This window comes from Epinephelus lanceolatus, chromosome 21 (assembly GCF_041903045.1).
Source record: "Epinephelus lanceolatus isolate andai-2023 chromosome 21, ASM4190304v1, whole genome shotgun sequence".
NCBI classification, from domain to species: domain Eukaryota; kingdom Metazoa; phylum Chordata; class Actinopteri; order Perciformes; family Serranidae; genus Epinephelus; species Epinephelus lanceolatus.
In genome coordinates, this window is record NC_135754.1 from 28733808 (window position 1) to 28752582 (window position 18775).

The 18775-nt window shown below is 39.6% G+C and overlaps 1 protein-coding gene across 1 annotated transcript; it reads left to right on the forward strand.

Moving 5' to 3' along the window:
- The first annotated feature begins 80 nt into the window (after positions 1-80).
- LOC117247283 (alpha-N-acetylgalactosaminide alpha-2,6-sialyltransferase 2-like) lies at positions 81-18228 on the forward strand. The gene is made up of 9 exons (XM_033611698.2): positions 81-213; positions 428-719; positions 1034-1196; positions 4904-5066; positions 10730-10868; positions 10961-11064; positions 11527-11610; positions 13206-13305; positions 15224-18228. The coding sequence occupies exons 1-9, from the start codon at positions 113-115 to the stop codon at positions 15425-15427; spliced, it is 1350 nt and encodes a 449-aa protein (XP_033467589.2). The 5' UTR covers positions 81-112; the 3' UTR covers positions 15428-18228.
- The last annotated feature ends 547 nt before the right edge of the window (positions 18229-18775 follow it).

An 18775-nucleotide genomic window follows, 5' to 3' on the forward strand; every position in this document is an offset into this window, starting at 1 on the left:
AGTAAAGTGTGGTGACATAGTGTAGATATTTCATTAAACTTTTCCACGAGGGAAAGCAAATACTTGTCAGCTGTTGACTGAACAGCAAAGCCTCCAGGTCTCAGTCTCGGGAATGGCACTCCCAAAGACCAGGCTTTTTTTCTGGCTGCTCGTGAGCTCAGTTTTCATTGTGGTTTTTATTTTATCATGGGGAGATTACTCAAGAAATATCAGGTAAGTTGTTTTTAAGTGTAAGACTTAGAGGAAAGATGGGAACTTATCTGTAATGTTTTCTAGTTGCTAATTCTGTTAAATTGTCTTCATAGAAATGTTTCAGCACATTTCCATGTTCAGTATTTTAATTTAAGTCACATAAAGGTGTGTCTTGCTAATTCTACTGTTGCATCCAATTGTTTTTTGTTTTTTTTTGGTCAAACTTCCACATCAGCTTGGCTGCTTTCTCAGTGACAAACAGAAGTGAAGAAACGTCTCACTTCTGGGATTTAATAAGAAACTCGACTCCCCTATCTGTTGTGTTTAACTTGACACGTGCGGCAAAAACGGCTGATTCTGAAAAAACAAACCCGGTAACGAAGCTTAAAGTGGATCAGATGAGAAGCTCTACACATGCTGCTGTGGCTGAAACTCCCATGCCCATCCTCTTCAAAAAATCCTTCAGGAAGGCTCCTCGGTGGGATTTTGATGATGTTTATAACCAGGATGCTCCACCCAGACCCTGGGTAAGTATGTTATGACAAGACAAGACAGTATAATAATAATAGATGCATTACCTTTGTGGGAGTGGGTAATCTGCACAGCCACATGTTCAGCTGGTTTGACCTGCATGGATTTTCTGTTTGATTTTTCCTTTAAAGTTATTACTGCTGTTAATCAGACTTTCTTTGTTGGAGCTTCCTGTTTGGCTTCAATGTGCTGTTTCTTCAGCTGTGAACGGGGCCTTCATTAAAACTACCATGAACATGGTGCAAATTAAAGTCCCTATGTTTGATTTTTAGATTATTTCTTAATTTCATATTTTGTCCTATGTTCTCAGACATGCGCTGAGTCTCTGCGAAACTCTGAGGACGAGAGCTTCAAAAAGGCTTTCCTGCCCAACATACGTGTGTTTCTGCACAAGGACAACATCAACATGAGCGAGTGGAACCGGCTTTCACATTTTAACAATCCCTTTGGTTTTATGCAGTTTCCCTATGACGGTAGGTGTTTCTGTGTGTCTGTGTTAGACAGGTACCAAGCCTGTATTTCATCATCACTGTGTGTGGTCTGGTTATGGAAATGGACATGGACTTGTTTCTATTCAAGCCACTACTTCTTCGTCCCAGGTGTTGCCAGACCACTAATCTTACTTTTGTTTGGCATCATGAGCAAAGCTGTGACTCATTACAGTCCCCTATGACAGTGGTTCCCAGCTGGTCCAGCCTCAGGGTCCAGATTTCTCCTTAGTCATTAATTCAAGGTCCACACAGTTTATTTTATTTAGAGTCATACTTGAGTTTGGACATGTCGTTGAGCTAGTTTGCTGTCTCTCTTAAGTAGCTGTCTGTTAGTCACTCACTCTACAGCAGGAAACAGCCCTTCAAAATAAAACCTCTGTGCCAGAAATTCACTCTACTTAAAAATAAAGTGTGTTTTTACAAACTTGACATGTATCAGAGTCACTTGCAGTCCATTCAGAATGGACCCGCGACCCACCAGTTGGGAACAACTGATCTATGACACATTGAGGCCCCTTTTGACAAACCTGTTCAGTAAACCTTGAAGCAGTTGAAAGCATCACTCATCTCAAGAAAAGCCCTTTTCTTAAGAAAGAATGATGGATGTGTAAACTCAGTCAACATACAAAGTCAAGGGGCGTTGGTAGTGTAGTGGATAGTGCTGGCGCCCCATGTACAGAGGCATTGCCTTGCTGCAGCAGCCGCGGGCTCGAATCTGGCTCACGGCCCTTTGCTGCATGTCAGTCCCCACTCTCTCTCTGTCTCCCCATTTCACTCTCTGTACTGTCAATAAAGGCAAAAAGCCCATAAAAATAATCTTTAAAAAAAACAACAAAGAAAAAACATACAAAGTTGACATGAAGAGACACTATTTAAAGCTGCACCAATAAATATTGTTAGTTTGTTAATTAGTCAGTTAGTAGCAGTTCATTTAGAACATTTAAGAAGCAAATTTTAAAAAAATCATACAGTTGTAGACAGACATAAAAAACAGGTCATGAAACAAAGCATGAAAACTGAAAACAACATTTATTGATTTGATATTTAGAAAATAAATTTATATATATATGTATATATATATATATATACATATATATATATATATATATATATATATATATATATATATTTTACTCAAAAAAATAATCTCATCTTTATATCCTTATTCAGTCATGACAGATGTGTTTTGCTTTGTCAAATTATGAATATATACACAAACTATGTATATATACATACTCACACATGCACAAAACTGATGGCAATAAATAAATAAATAAAGAGTAAACACCTGCTGACAGTCAAACACCTTCTTCATTCTTGTACCTTGTGAAAATCATGTCTTTATACCTCAACATCAACACAATAGTGTTGTGTCGTTCACGAACGAATGTTGAGTGGATGTTCTGAACTGAATCACTTCCGGAACTGATTCGTTTATTTCTCAGGTCAGTTGAGCTCAGCAGCGAACGTGCAGGCCGGGAGTGGAACTGCCGATTCGGTCCGTGCGAAAGATGATTCACTCGCGAGGCAGCCAGGGTGCAGGGAGGGTCTGCCTACCGCGTGACGAATCACTCGGTGAACGAATCACTCGGTGAACCACGTAACCCCGATCCCTGAGTGATTCAAATAATTTCTTCTCAGCGATACACTTTCATAGGGACCGTTTTCTCCAAGCTAACGGCTAATGTCAAGCCACATGAACATAATCACACACCTCCCCATTGTTTAACAGACTTAGTTTCCAGATAAACAAACTTAAAACGTTAGGTTGGCCAGTAATGAGACTCACCAGTGCAGGGCAGACGCAGCAGCAGCTCAGCCGTGTATCAGTTCAGTGAGTCGGACTACACAGTACACAGTCAGGGCTCCTCCCGCCAAGCACTGGACGATTCGGTGAGCAAATCTTTTTTAATGAACTGATTCTAGTGATTCAGTAACATTTAAAGAACTGCTTTGCCCATCACTACAACACAATACCTTCATACATTCAAACAGTTTCATAGTTTCACTCTTTTTTGTTTGCTACCACATCCCCATAACAACTTCATGAGGTGATGATAGGTGATAAGGTGATAAGGTTGTGCCACAGCTTGTTCTGCCTCCCCTAGATTAAAAAAAAATTCAGCTGTTTCAGTTGCTTAAGGAAGTCACAAACATGAGAATTAAATGATCTACATACAGTTGATATATATATATGATGGCTGGAGTAAAAGATTTCTATAATGTTGCTGAGCAGACTCCAACACTTCCAGCTGTAACAAAACAGTTTACAAGGAAAAAATATTTTCTTTCTTGGTATGACTTCTTTGATAATGTCATTGGTTCAGACCACACCTGCTCCTATTGTTGCAAAACTATATCTCTGAAGTGTTATCTGATGGGTCATTTGTCTTCTGATTGTTTAAAGCTGAATCAGAGGTTTTGTATGTGATAATCAAAGTACACCAACACTGTTTACTATGCAAATATAAAGTGGAATAATGGCAACCTGAGCAGAGAATGAAGTCAGGCTATCTCTGTGTATACCAGCTTTTCTGTCTTTTGTTGTGGCAAACTGGTCCAGCCACTTGTGGCATAGGCCCTTTTAGAGCCAACCTCACAATGATGTCCGTTTGTTAGCTGGGGGTAAAACAGGACTCTCCACCACAGGGCTGTAGGCTCCACAGGAGTCTTAAAATGTGGTCTTGTTGTGTTATTGGGAGCCAGAATAGAAGGAGTCATGGCTCAAAACTTAAATTTTATCACATACCAGCCGCCACTGCCCGTCAACAAAAACAAAGACAACTATGGTTAAATGTGATAAGACCGAAGGACTGGACGGAGGTGATCATCAAAAATGCTCACATGTGCAGCGCACACTTCATATCAGGTTAGGGAAAAAGTATTTCCTGTTGTAGGGATGAATGTTATGTGTGTTCAGGGTTATCATGTCCACCTCATCAGAAACTGGGGAGGTATTAGAGGAATATTGGATTTCTCTGTAATGCTAACTTTTTAGCGCATTAGCTAATGTTAGCTTCGACAGCAAAACAAACTGGAGGAAACCGTTCAAGTGTTGTCAACCACAAGGCCTCCTGTCAAATCATCAATCCACTGAGTGAGAGCATACAGGTTGGCCAGTCTGGTCCTGTTGGTCAGTGTTTACTTATTCAAGTAAGCTCCAAGTATGAAATTCAGTCTGATATTGACTCTCTTTTAGCTCTGGTTTTGGTCTCCACCAGCTCCTGAGAAAAATACCTTTAGCTGATAAATGCTCCACTATGTTCACCAGCTAGGTGCTAACTGCCATTTGCTGCTGAGCAGGAAGTGTACAGTAGATTTTTTTTATAGTTTTCTTACCAAAACAGTTGCCTGCTGCGGCTGAATACACCATGAAAGTGAACCCAAACAGTAGAGCTGCGGTCGGGCAGCTGAACAATAAACAGAAACTCTAAAACTCTGTAAAGTCGAGGGGAGCTGCAGACTGAGGTGATAATTCTCTGGAGGTTTGTCACTTTGATCGACTACTTTCACATTTCCAATTTAATCCACTGTTGCTATGAAAATATTAATTCTAGCTGCTTCAATAATCACACAATAGCAACCACCTACGCCATTAGCAATATGCTAGTGAGTTCTGCTTGTGAACTTGTTGTGAACTGTTCTGCATTTTGAAACACAATATGGATGTATGTTTTTTGTTTCTGCAGAGGTGATGAGCGCTGTGAAGTTGATCCCAAAGCCAAAAGAGCCACTGCTCCTTCCAAAGCCAGGCAGCGGCGAGTGTGTGCGCTGTGCTGTGGTGGGCACTGGGGGGATCCTCAACGGCTCCAGGATGGGGAAAGAGATCGATGCTCATGACTACGTTTTCCGGTAAGAAAGACACCTGGTGGGGCCCAATCTTACGGGCAATAAGGTTTCAAATAAACTTGACGTAATTCATGGAGAAGATTATAAATCTGTGTGTCAGTTAAAATGTCTTTGCTTAACACCTGTCAGAGGTGGCGGATATAACCTGCCAACAGTTGGTCACAAGGCCTCACATCTTCTTCTGCTGTTTGCTTAAATATTTCTCAGTCATTTTAAACAGTGGAGAACAAACATTCTTTTAAACTATTTGCTTTATTCGTCAGCTAACTCTATTTACCTGGAAGTGTATGAGGAGGACTTGTTGACTTTATTCCAGCTATGAAAAACAAACTCTTCAACTGCATGTATGTCGAGGTCTGTGAATAATAACATCATGGGTGGCAGGGATGAGTTTGTTCACCGTGAGTCAATAAGGGAGCAACTCCAGGATGTTTAAATTATTTTTCCTTTGTGACAGTTGGTAAAAAAAATATATTGCTTTGCTGCCCTGCTGTTCTTAGGAACAACTAACCGAGACATAATTAATTAAGAAAATGACAAGGTCCACAGGTCCAACAGGTGAGAGCGGCCTCAGAGAGCTTCCACTTTTTTATTTATACAAACTTAAGTCTTTAAACTGATTTATAGACTAACCAAGAAAAGGAAAGTTGTCGTTGTCATATTATAGTCTCGCTATATTTATCTTTTTATTATTATTTTTTTAACTTGTATCTCCTTAATGTCATTTTTCCCCATGGTATCATAAAGGGCATTGCATATCAATATTTTTCAAGGTATCAAAGTTAGAAATGCGGGTGTCGTGACAACACTGCTAAGATGCTTTATCTTATTTAACCTGCACAAAAACTAAAGTGTAAAATCAACACGTTGAGTCTTGTTGTCACTGAGGCAGCGTACAGGTGGGAGTAGTAGGTAAATCAAATGTTAAAGGAAGAGATGCTATAATTATAAATAATCAGTTCCAGGTTGTTGAATGCTCAGATAAGTGAACATACACAAAATAAATAGACATAATTGCTGGCTTCATAGCTAGGTGTGTTCTCTAATATTGATCAAACATAATTTTGAGGTGAGGTAAGTATAATTACACTAATGATGATTATAATAGTTAGAATCAACAGATGCCTGCTGACTAAAAACAGACAGCTGACAGAAGCATACTGCACCATGACAGATTTATCCACTCTTTCCAAATCCTGCCTTGAAACTGCGTCTACGGTTTACAGTCCACAGTTTGAAGCTCAAACACTCACTTTGTAGCCTGCATTAGTGTGCAGAAAAAAGCCGTATGAACTCGACACCTTCTCCTCCACTCACCAATAGGCTCGCATATTTTCATCCTCAATGCTGCTTTAACCAGCTGCTACATGGGTCGTCTCCTGTATGACTTCACAGGGATCGTTGTAAACAGTAAGTATAGTGGCTGTTGATCAAGACTTGATCTAATGTGATCACAGAATGGATGGCAACAAAAGCAGTGAAATTGTTAATATTATTGAAGTTAAGTTCCCTTTAACCTTCTCATCAGAAGCTGTGAATCTAAAACTAACATCAGCGCCACAATGGACCCTTAAAGAGGATTGCTTGTACCATAGTGACATTGTTGCTGCATATAAAAACAGCCACAGAACATTAAGAAAAACAAAGTCAAGTCAACCTGAAAAACACATGACCTGGAAAGAAGCATAACTTCCACTTAAAAAGAGACTTTTTGAGGTATTAAAATATTCCTGTGTGTCATTACAGGCTGTAGGGAGACGTTATTATCTGTAATTAAGTTGGATTGTTGCGTCACTGGATTGTGCATGTTGGAAGCTGTCAGATCCTTTTTAGTGGAGTTTCAGTCAGCACCATGAGACCTGCAGCAAACACTGTCTCTGCTGCTAACTATAGTAGCAGGAAGCTCATTGGCTCATCATGGGCAAGTGTTGATTTCAATGAAAACCTCAATGAACTTTAGTGATTAATTATTTTTACTTGGTTGATCCATCTATCCATTTTCTGCCTCTGTCCTGGTCCATGCTGTATTTGATTAACTTATTATATCAGTAGGAATTTTTGCTATGAGCCTGAGGCTTTTAGCTATAGTTCTTATCACTTATTGCATCATCAAATAATCTGGCTATTTGTTGACACAGTTTTAGGCTCAGCAGCTCTGTTTAGCTCATGTTCAGCACTCAGCCAAGGCACACTGACATTATCATGAGGAAGTTCTGCTGGAAAAATAGTTTGACTCTTCATACAATGAAAAGTATACAAGGAACAAAAATACTGACTCCAGGATGTCAGTTAGTCATCAGGTCCCAAACTGTCATGTTTAAATGGAATGTGTCAATAGATAGTTGATGTCATTGTTTAAACATGCTTTTTTTCCCATGACATGTCAAAACATCTGCTCTGAGAAAGAGTGACAAAGTATCCCTGGTGTTACTCGTCTGTTCTCAGGATAAAAGTCCCCTGTTCTGTCAGAGCTAGAGGCTGAAGACATTGAGAAATGACTTCTGGGAACTGCTGACAGGTCTTAAACAAACACTTAATCGCAGAGGTGTGGACTTGAGTCACACTGCGTAGACTCAAGTCAGACTCCAGTCACAAATTTGTTCACTTAAGCCCTGTTTCCACCAAACACTTTCAGTATGGTACCTTTGGAACCAACAGTAACCCTTCAGACATGGTACCTAGACCCTAGTGTTTCCACCACAAACAGTACTCTTAAACGTGGGCGGGGTTGTTGTCACTCACTGCTCCGTCCAGCACCTACTGTATTTCCTCGTTTATCAGTCTGCACCTCGTTTATCATCCACAGAACGAGGCTGCACGCCGACATATTCAGAACAAAATAAAACAGGCTGCAGTGAGAGTCTCTCTCCATGGGATATTTAAAAATAGCAGGTTTGTACATTTAGTCCTTCCCAGGCAAGCTCAGGGGTTTAGTGTTGCTGGAGCCCACAGGAACAACGCTCTGTGATGCTTTTTTTTTCTCTGAGTGAGGATTAGAATATATGCAGTTCACATATCCTGGTCAAAATATATATAAACACTTGAAGATCCACTCATTACTAAAAGTGTTTGTCATATAAAAACTAAAGTGATGGTCAAAGTTGTCACAGTGAAATTTAAGGTGTGTTGATGGATTCACGTCGTCACCTCATGCATTGAGTGACATTACAAGTTAACGTTCCACCTTAAAAGTCGCCGGCAGTCGGCCCAGTGAATTATTTTTCTCGGACTCCAGCTGCTGTGAGAGGCAGCAAAACATCCTTTCATTTTATAGCTACAGTTTACTAATAAAACTCTCCACAGTATGAACAGTGGTTACATGAGCCTCAAAACCAGCCACAACTCAGCCCTGAGCAGAGTGACCGTCCTCTATTGACCAATCAGACTGCAGTGTTCACAGCTCCACCTTTTAGTACCAGATCTGTGTGCTAGGTACCCCAACAGAGGGGGGACCAAAAATGGGGACGGTACGGAACGGTTCCATTGGTACCATCCACAACTTTTCACAGTGGAAACGGAAAAAAAGTGTCCCGAACTGAACCGTACCGTACTGCTCGGTGGAAACGAGGCTTTAGACTCAAGTCAGACTCGAGTCAAAACTTTGATACAACTTTGACAAAATAAAAAATGACTTGCAATTCAACTTGGATTTTAACGGTAGAAGAAGATTTCCGCACACTTACATCTATGCAGTGTCTCACTTTCAGTCTATTCAACCTTCAAAGGTCGAATAGACTGAAAGCTCAGCAATTTAATATAAAATGCAACACTTTTGTTTTTAACTACAGGGTAAGTTAAAGATCTCAGACTTTTTATGCACTCAAAGATGAATTTATCTTAAATTTTGGTAGCAAATTTGTTAAAATCCAGGTTAGTGATTACTGGGGCTGCCCTCGACTAAGAATATTCTTAGTCAATCTAGTCGTCATTTAGGGCCATTAGTCGACTAGTCACCCACATGTTTATGATATTAATTTAATTATTAAATTACATATTTTGGGCATGTAGCTACTTCCATGTTTCAGATGATACGTCATGTTTGTAGTCGACCAATGAAGATGAGTTTACATATCACCTTGGGTTCGTCCTTCACCTTCTCAAAATGATCCCACACTTTGGATTTCCTGCCCGACATGTTATTAACTAGCCTGTGGAATAACCGCAGGTACCAGTCCTGGAAATTAGGGAGTGTACACATGCTGCGTATTTAACCACCAGAAAAACACCAGGTCGGACGCTAAGTGCTACTCTTGTGCTTTTTTTGTGCCAGCCTTCAAGAGCATGGTGGCTGGTTTCATCTAGGGTTGCTCAGCAACCTTAACAAGTGTTATTTAGCCTATTTACCTGAAACCCTGAGTGCAGAGCTGATCTTCTTCCAGTTGCTGTTTATAAGTGTGTAGGCCTGTCGTCTGTGGGACAGATGCAAAGCTCTGGGTAGCCCTGCACTAACATGATCAACTTTTCCGTAATTATCAGACTGAATATTTACAGAAGAAGGGAAAGATATCTGTTGGCTGTGATTGGTCTGTAACCTGACTCTTGTCTGCCTGCTGAGTGTGGCCTCTTCCTGTGTCTGTCCTTTCAAATTAAAATCCAACATGGTCCAGTCATATAGGATTCTGCACCGAAGCGACTGATGAAATCTTGCTGACTTATGACCTTTCTGCTGGACCACTAGGGGGCAGCCCTGATGATCACTTCTTCTTTTTCAAAATAATCTGGCCACCTGACAGGTGTGTCGTATCAAGATGCTGATTAAACAGCATCATTGCCACACAGGTGCACCTTGGGAGGTCACAATAAAAGGCCGCTCTATTATGTGCAGTTTGATCACACAACGCAATGCAACAGATGCCCCAAATTTTGAGGAGGAGGTGTGCCATTGGCAGGCTGACTGCAGGAATGTCCACCAGAGCTGTTGCCTGTATACGTAATGTTCATTTTACTACCAAAAGCTGCCTCTAATGTTGTTTCCCTGAATTTGGCAGTACATCCGACCATCCTCACAGCCACTCAAAGTGATGACTTGCTTTCCTACACACATTCAATGTTGTTAAACCAACCTAGAGCGGTTCATCCAGTTCTACACAACAGTTATTCTGTCATCTGCTCAACTCTTACGACCTCATTTGGACCAGCCCCCAAATGCAGCAAAGACATAACACAATCATAACTCAACTGAATAGAGAGTCCGTGCCACCCTGCCTGTCCAGGGTGTTCCCACCTTTTGAACTACAAAGCAGATCATCAAAGACCCTTCTGCCCAGCCACCAAATAATGTGACCTCTCCTTCAGCAGGCATTTCAGACGGATGACTGTGAGCTAAAACAAGAGTTTTTTCCCCACAGGTCTTCACACTCATGAACTTTTACTTCGTTTGTTTTGTTAAACAGCCTTTAGGTTTCTGTGCAGTTATCACAATGACTATGCTTTTGCATTACACAGATTTATGTCACTTTCAATGAATTTATTTTTACCTATTTGCCTTTTGCATGTAGTAAACTGAGTAAGTAAGTAAGTAAACTGAGAGCTACTGACAGCCGCTGTCATGCTTGAGCTTACAGTAAACTTGATTCAGATTCTTTGTGGGTATCACAATTTAGTCTCTGCTAATTAAAATTAATTTGTGATGGTCACTGTCACATTTGGATCTCTTTGTGCGGCAGGATGAACGGCGCAGTCACCGAAGGTTATGAGGAGGATGTGGGAAACAGAACTTCTGTGTATGTTCACACAGCACACTCCATCAGTGCGTCACCATATTTTTTCAGCAAGTACGGATACAAAGCCGCCCCTCATGATGAGGTATTAAAGCTTGAATGTAATGTGTAATATCGAAATTTCTAATTTATACTCCACACATACACACTCACCTGTCATCCTCTTCCTTTTGGCAGGGTATAAAATACGTGATGATACCTGAGGGGATGAGGGATTACAATTGGCTCGGCGGTCTTCTGAGAGGAGAAATTATTGCTAATGGCTCATATAAAAACAGGAGGTGAGTATCAACTGTCTAAATATTATTATTAGTAGAAGGTAACATGAACACACAAACACTAAAACACATACACAGTATATCCAGTGCTGGAACATATCAGATTGGGCCTAGAAATGTGTCATCAGGTCACCATGTTTATGGAGACAGTTTGACTTTAATCAAATCTGACTCATGAGTTACTAAAAAAATGAAAAAGGGCATCAGTTGGTACATTTTGTGGAGGTTACAAGTCATATTAAACATTCACTATATGCTCCTTTGTAGCTCAGACAGGACGTCACAAAGCTTACTTAAAAAATCAGGCAGTTTAATCCTATTAGAAGGGAAACCCTTATAATGTATGATTTTGGTTGAAGCTCCAGCCGAATGTATTATCTGCACCGTACAGACAGGAGATAAAAAAAAGCCAGCTTTGCACCATTCTTTCCTTATCCCCACTGACTGTTTTATTTTACCCCACAGGCCAAGGACATACTACTCTGGGCAGTACGACGAGTCCCGCTTCTATGTTCTGCACCAGGATTTCCTCAGATACGTCAAAAACAGGTCCTCTCACAATCCTACCCAGCTCTAGTAATAACCAGTGGTGGAATGTAATACGCTTTGAAGCTTTTATTTGTCTTCAAAAAGGCGGTTGCTAACAAGTGGCTGCATGAGACTACAGAGGTTGTCAAGGTACTGGGACATTAAATGTCATCACACCGAACAGGAACACTTCAGGTGGATTTTTACTCTGTATGAATTTTTTTTTACTTGTGCAGGTGTATCTGTGTCACTCTGCAGTTACACCTCCAAAACACTAGTCAGTGGCAGAGGTTTCTGTGAAGTGCTGTAAAGTTTAGTTGATTCAAAACACACATTAAACACACGTTAAACATGGCTTAATAGAGACAGTTTCAAACACAAGTACACAAATCAGCTTCACTATAACTCACAGCATTCACAGACAAACACTTGTCTTTATCTGGACACATTTTCCCCACAAATACAACATGCTAACATTATTAGCACAAATCTATGGCATTTTACATTGTATAAATTAACAGACTTAAAATGCTATTTTTGTGGAGGTTTTATTGTCTTCACAATTTATTGTTTCTTGTCTGTGAAATTAAAGTAAATAAAAGCTTTGTTTCCACTGAGGGAAATGGTTTCAGCTTACAGAAATAGACAGGAGGTGTGATGTGTAGTTACATTTCTGAGGAAGTGCATGTCAGGCTATGGCGTAGGCTCTATGTCGATGCAAAGCCTACGCCATAGTTATGGCATCGATTCGACGCAAAAGTATAAATACCACATTATTGTTAATGTTTACAACAGTCATTCTGCTTTACCATGCTACTAACCAAGACAAGGAAAGTTGTAGTCGTCATAATATAGTCATGTTATATTTATCTTTTCATCTTGTATCTCCTTAATGTCAGTTTTCCCCATGGTATCATAAATGGTATCACATATTGATATTTTCAAGGTATTGCATCAAAGTTAGAAATGCGGGTGTCGTGACAACACTGCTAAGATGCTTTATCTTATTTAACCTGCACAAAAACTAAAAGTGTAAAATCAGCACGTTGAGACTTGTTGTCACTGAGGCAGCGTACAGGTGGGAGTAGGAAAAATAAAATGTTAAAGGAAGAGATGCTATAATTATGAATGATCAGTTCCAGGTTGTTGAATTCTCAGATAAATAAACATACACAAAATAAATAGACATAATTACTGGAGGTCTGCGTTGCTGCTGTAAGTGCTGCTGAAGTCATGCAACAGTGATGTAGTTCATTTGTAGCCTAAAGTTAGTTTTTTACTTCTGGCGCTTGAATTTATGCTTCAAAAATCATGAGTGGTGTTTATTTGTGTAGATTATCTTGCTGAACCAAATGTGTAAGTATCATAAACTTTTCTTTGGCACAGAGCTTATTTTCTGTAATAATCCAAAACTAAATGTTAAAGAACTAGTCTGGTGACCCAAATGCAAACATGCTGAAGTTGGAGCCTGCTATTTAATCAGAGTAGACTGTAGATGGTCTGCTCGACTCCTGCACACCAGATTCCACTTGTTTGTCTCATCTTATATGTGAAAGACTTGATGACTTGAAGACTGTTGATATTTAAGTTCATATGACGCTGTTTATTACCCACAGGTTCTTAAAGTCTCGTTCTCTGAATAGTTCACACTGGGCAATAGTCAGACCAACCAATGGGGCATTTACTCTCTTCCTGGCTCTGCAAACCTGTGACACTGTGAGTTAATATTACTTTAACTTCTCCACGTCATCTATACTGTAGTTCATGCCTCAAACATTCAGTATCAGCCCGGTCTAATAAATATACGTGAAATAGACACAAAATCTGCAACATATTACGTGATGGTGGGCACAAAAACATTGCCAATGCAACGTCAGTGAAGATCTTTTGTCTTGGTGGACACATGAATTAGGATAAAGAGCAAAAAGGTCTGTGATCATGGGCCGACGGTGTGGTGGATTGGTCACACAAACATGGACTTTTGACCAGGAGAAATGTGAAACCAGAAGTCAATGTAGTGATGTGACTCTTATCTACTTTACGTAATTATGCAAAGTACTTTACATAGGTACTTTACCTAATGACACAAAGTGCGTAAGTTTACACCACTTACGTTCCGCAAAAAATCAAAACCACATCTTTTTTTTTTACCCGTAACCTCACGGCGACCATTTCCCCATGTTAAACACATTAATGTCAATTTTGAAACAGCGATTGTTTGCACCAGATGTTACCTTTGCGTTTAATTTTTTTTTGTGTGTGTGTTGCCAAATCATATTTTTAAAACATTTTGTGTCCACCACGTGATATGTTGTGAAGAGGCAGCGTTGGCAGGTGGGAAATGTAGGATTATCATACCAGAGACTCAAAATTCGTATTTTGAGGGAAATTATCGTACACCCGTCATAACCAAAATAACAAGCCTACTGATGTGCTATAGGCAAATATAGTCACTCTAGTGTTTACTTTTTTGGTATACTTTTTTGTCATAGAGAAACCGTAGTCATGATAACTGACAAGAAAATAAAGAGTAATCTGGCTTCACTTAGTCTTGTCTAGTCTAGCGTCTCGCGGGGCGGGCGCAGCTGACCATTCAGCCAATCGTGCTCATTGTTCTGAGACAAACGTCACCCGTATCTCATGCTAAGCAAAGCGCGATTGGCTGGAAACATGTCACATGGGAACAGATGCCTTCAGGGTTCACAAAAAAACTCTGGCATACTGTTTACAACGACACATTCACGAAATGGTCCAATTATCGTACATTTGGCCTTTTTTGGGATTATTGATCATACATTGTACAGAGGGCCAAATTATCGTACAAATACAATAATTATCGTACACCTGGCAATGCTGTGAAGAGGTCATGTCCATCTCAGTCTTTTTACAACGCCTTGCAGTGTATTGATGTCATCTTTGGCGGTGTATATGTGTTGTTCAGCCCCTGCAATGCGCCCACTGCATTCTTTACTGTCAGTTTGAACATTTTTATTTGCTGATAATACACCATCACTTTCAGTATGAAAATCGTGTGTGAAGGATTGTATGGCCTTGGTAATGTCCGAAAATGAGGGACTTTCCATGCTCTTTGCGTCTTCAGTGTTACCTGTCTGTAAAGGGCTTGCACTGCTTCTATCTTCCAAATCCGAGCCCGACACATTGTCTTCCTTAAAACCTCCTTCAGTTGTCTTATTTTGGTCTTTGCTTCCTTTCTTCGGCATATTCACCTGTAGCAAGTTGACACACACCTTTTGTGGCACTTTTTATGCTGAATGAGATTGTTTAAGTAGTTTTAATATCAGATTTAGCAACAGAGCAGGTGTAACCACAACTACGCATCGCACCGCCATTACCAGAAGTCAGTCATGTCCATCTCATGCGTTTCTGTGAGACTGTGTTGGCAGTAGGAGATAATTTATTAACTCTAAATATTTATGGTTATAAGTTCTTTAAAGAAAAGTTCCGCACTCAGGGAAATGCACAAATTTGCTTTCTTGTTGACAATGAGATTGATGTTCTCAACATGAAACTTAAAAAGAGTATTTATAAAAATGCAGAACTTTTCTTTTCACAAATCGTGTCTTGGTGTGTGTTTTTCTCAGTCATCCCTGATCTCTGTTTTTGTTGTTCTCAGGTGAGTGCATATGGATTCATAACTGAGGACTACAAGAAATACAATAACTACTACTTTCAGAGAAATATTAAAACCCATATTGTTTTCTACTCCAATCACGACTATATCCTGGAGATGAAGATGTGGAAAAAACTACATGACAGCAAAATACTGTGGCTTTATCAAGGACCGGACTCAGGAAAAGGGACAGAAAAGCCGAAGTAACACCGATACTGATACACTGAGGATGGCATCAAGAATCTAGGTCATTTTATAAACTGCATATTTAAAAATGTTATTCTTGTTTACCCAGCCATGTGAGACAATATGTGACTGACAGTTTTGCCTTCCTTTGGTGTTTCTACACCTTAGTAAGTCTTTCGTAGATATTCTTATTTGACCCTCACTGTGGTGGATAAAATTCAAGTAACACCTCTCTGCACACATGGTTTAACAGCATGACAAACTACTGCCTCCAGGATTTAACACAACTGGTTTAACATTAAAAAAAAAAAAGGACATTATAATCTTACTGAAGGTCGGATTTATAGAAGGGCTTTTGTGTCAGCCTGCATCAGTTTCAGCGAATTGTAGCAAATAGTTTAAATTGAAGTTTCATCTTAGGTGGTGAGTCATCCTGAGATATCAAAATATTAATATCAAAGTACCAAATAAACAGTAACAAATAATAGAAATGAAAGCCAATGAATAAGAGAAAGGACATACCCATAGGGTATTAACACTAAATCAGAGACGGTTCATGAAGTAGATGGCACACTTTAAAAGTTAGGCGATGTTTGTATTTGTGTCACGTGGGCACATGGGAGAAGTTTGCCTGGCAGAAATATTATTCATTTTAACATAACCCATGATTTCTTGCCCCTAAATATGACAAAAAATCCCTTTCTGGCAGAAATCACTCAAGGCTGTATCTACTGTTGTATTGTTTTGAGTCTGCTTTCATCCATCCACATGACTTTCACAACATTTCAAAATGAGGTAGGGGATACAGGGGAGAGACTACAAGTACCGTTTCGTAGCACTGATAATGCTTGTCGTCTTTCGTTATAGAGCATCTTTGACTGAATAACATTCGATATACTGTGACGTAAGTAGATTATACACGAGTTTCCTGTTTACAAAAAATCATCAGCACAGTACAAACCTCACTGCCACAGTGTCATGATTATGGACCTTATGGCAGCATTTAGAAAACAAACAACTTGCCTGAACCACTGAAGCGGGATTTATACTTGTGCATCAGCTCTATGCAGTCCCTACGCCGTAGCCTACACACTTGGCCTACACCAGTGTGAGCATTTATACTTGTGCGGTGGTGTGTCTGTGTCACTCTGCAGTTACACCTCCAACACTACTTGGCCGTGAGGTTTCTGTGAAGTGCTGTAAAGTTTAGTTGATTCAAAACACATATTAAACACACATTAAACATGGCTTAATAGAGACAATTTCAAACACAAGTACACAAATCAGCTTCACTATAACTCGCAGCATTCACAGACAAACACTTGTCTTTATCTGGACACATTTTCCCCACAAATACAACATGCTAACGTTATTAGCACAAGCCTATGGCATTTTACAGTGTATGAATTAGCCTAGTGGTAAGTGGACTTTTCCTCTGCTCATATGAAGCCAGGATCACACACAAGACTTAAAATGCTGGGGCATCGGTGGCTTAGGGGGCGATCACACAGAAATGAGACGCAGAAACGCGGACGCTTCAAAGACGCTTGAAATGCTGGAAGCGCTTATTCAATGCGCGCTAGACAAAAAAAAAACCCCAGCAAGGAGCGCCTATGTAGCGGGGGTGCGTGCGCAACCGGGCGACACACACCTCCTGTCATCTCCCATTGAATCTAGTGTTTCCCCCAAGGACAGTAGAGACAGTGGCTTACATGAAACTAGTACTGAGTTGTGCGTGTATTGTATAATTCTTCAAAATCAAATATTGTCAGGATAAATTTGTCATCTTCGGATTGCATTGTGTTGTCTGTCGCTCATAAGTGCTGTAACTGCCGTAACCCCCCCCCATCCCCCCCCCCACGCTTGTCTGTCCTATCAGTTAAAGGCTAAAATCACCAAAAAAAAATCTTTAAAAAAAAAAAAGACTTAAAATGCTATTTTTGTGGAGGCTTTATTGTCTTCACAATTTATTGTTTCTTATCTAAGTAAATAAAAGCTTTGTTTCCACATTTCTGGGGAGGTGCACGTCAGGCTACAGCGATTCAACGCATAAGTATAAATCCTGCATAACTTTTAAGAGTTACATTTACACACCATTCATTCTATTTGCTCTAGCTAGCTAACTTGTATTCCACCTAATGCTAATTGAGACTACACAAAGTTATCTGCCACAGTTAGGGAGAAAATATATGTGTTTATCTCTTGGATTCAGACCACTGAAACACCTGCAAACAAGAAAAGTTAGCATTTATGAAATTCTCGCTGTTAGCATGGACGAGGACAAAGCCTCATCATTTTTGATAATAGCAATGTTAGCAAGTAAGCTAACTGTGTACCATTGTATGCCACTGCTTACTATCAAAATATACCAGTTATATGCCAGATATTTAATTGCAAAGAAATTGGATTTTCAGGATTTATGCTAGCTATTGATATAGCTAATTCTGTACTGTGCATTGAAACAGAGCTTTCTCGGTATTGAACATTTTCACGTTACTTGAATGATTTTTTGTTACCCCCCACATGTGTGCATATTTCACAATGGCTTTGCCCAGAAACCCATCTGTATAGTGAGTTCTTAAGTAAGAATATGATAATATATGTGAAAGTGTCTGATACATTTACATTTATTATGATACATTTATTGCACTTGGTCTCTGTTAGCTTTTATGTTAGTTGTTATCATACACATTCTGGGAATAATGCAAGCATTCATATACAATATATATAATGTACTAGTGTGTGTTTGCTTCATTAAATCATATACTTTCTTTATATTTTCAAGTCAAGATGAAATAAAAAATGCCTTCTTAACTCTATAAGTTAACATTGCTGGACATTTTGTGCATCTGTTTAACAGTATAAAATAAGCAGCTGTACACTGAAAAAAAAATATTTCATGAACTGGGCCAACTGCTGGTAGCTTTTAAGGTGGAACATTTCCTTGTAATAGTGTTGGTGACGTGAATCTATCGACACACCTTACATTTCAATATGACAACTTTGACCATTGCTTTAGTTTTCATTGTCTCGCTTGGATGACAAACACTATCAGTAATAATTGGATCTTCAAGTGTTGTAGGTATATATAATGTATATTAATTTTAGTTGGATTATGTGAACTGCATATATTCTAAACACGGGTGTTCACTTTGAAACTGTACAGATCTGTGCTGCCCAGTTGAAGATGTGTGTGAAGCATACACCTTTTATACATATACTTAACACCTCAAAGCCTTCACCACAAATGAGTCTGGACAAACATGGGTGATAACTGGAACTTGACTGGTTGGTGGAGGCAAACAACCAAAAGGTGGTAATTCTGGTCTTCTTTTATTGTATGAGTAACAAATGTGCAACCGTGTTTGT

What these genes read in the sequence shown, in the direction of transcription:
- LOC117247283 (XM_033611698.2), top strand. Translation starts at nt 113, where the DNA reads ATGGCACTCCCAAAGACCAGGCTTTTTTTCTGGCTGCTCGTGAGCTCA. An exon ending in GATTACTCAAGAAATATCAG is followed by an intron (nt 214 to 427) that starts GTAAGTTGTTTT and finishes CTTCCACATCAG; the next exon opens with CTTGGCTGCTTTCTCAGTGA. An exon ending in ATGCTCCACCCAGACCCTGG is followed by an intron (nt 720 to 1,033) that starts GTAAGTATGTTA and finishes CTATGTTCTCAG; the next exon opens with ACATGCGCTGAGTCTCTGCG.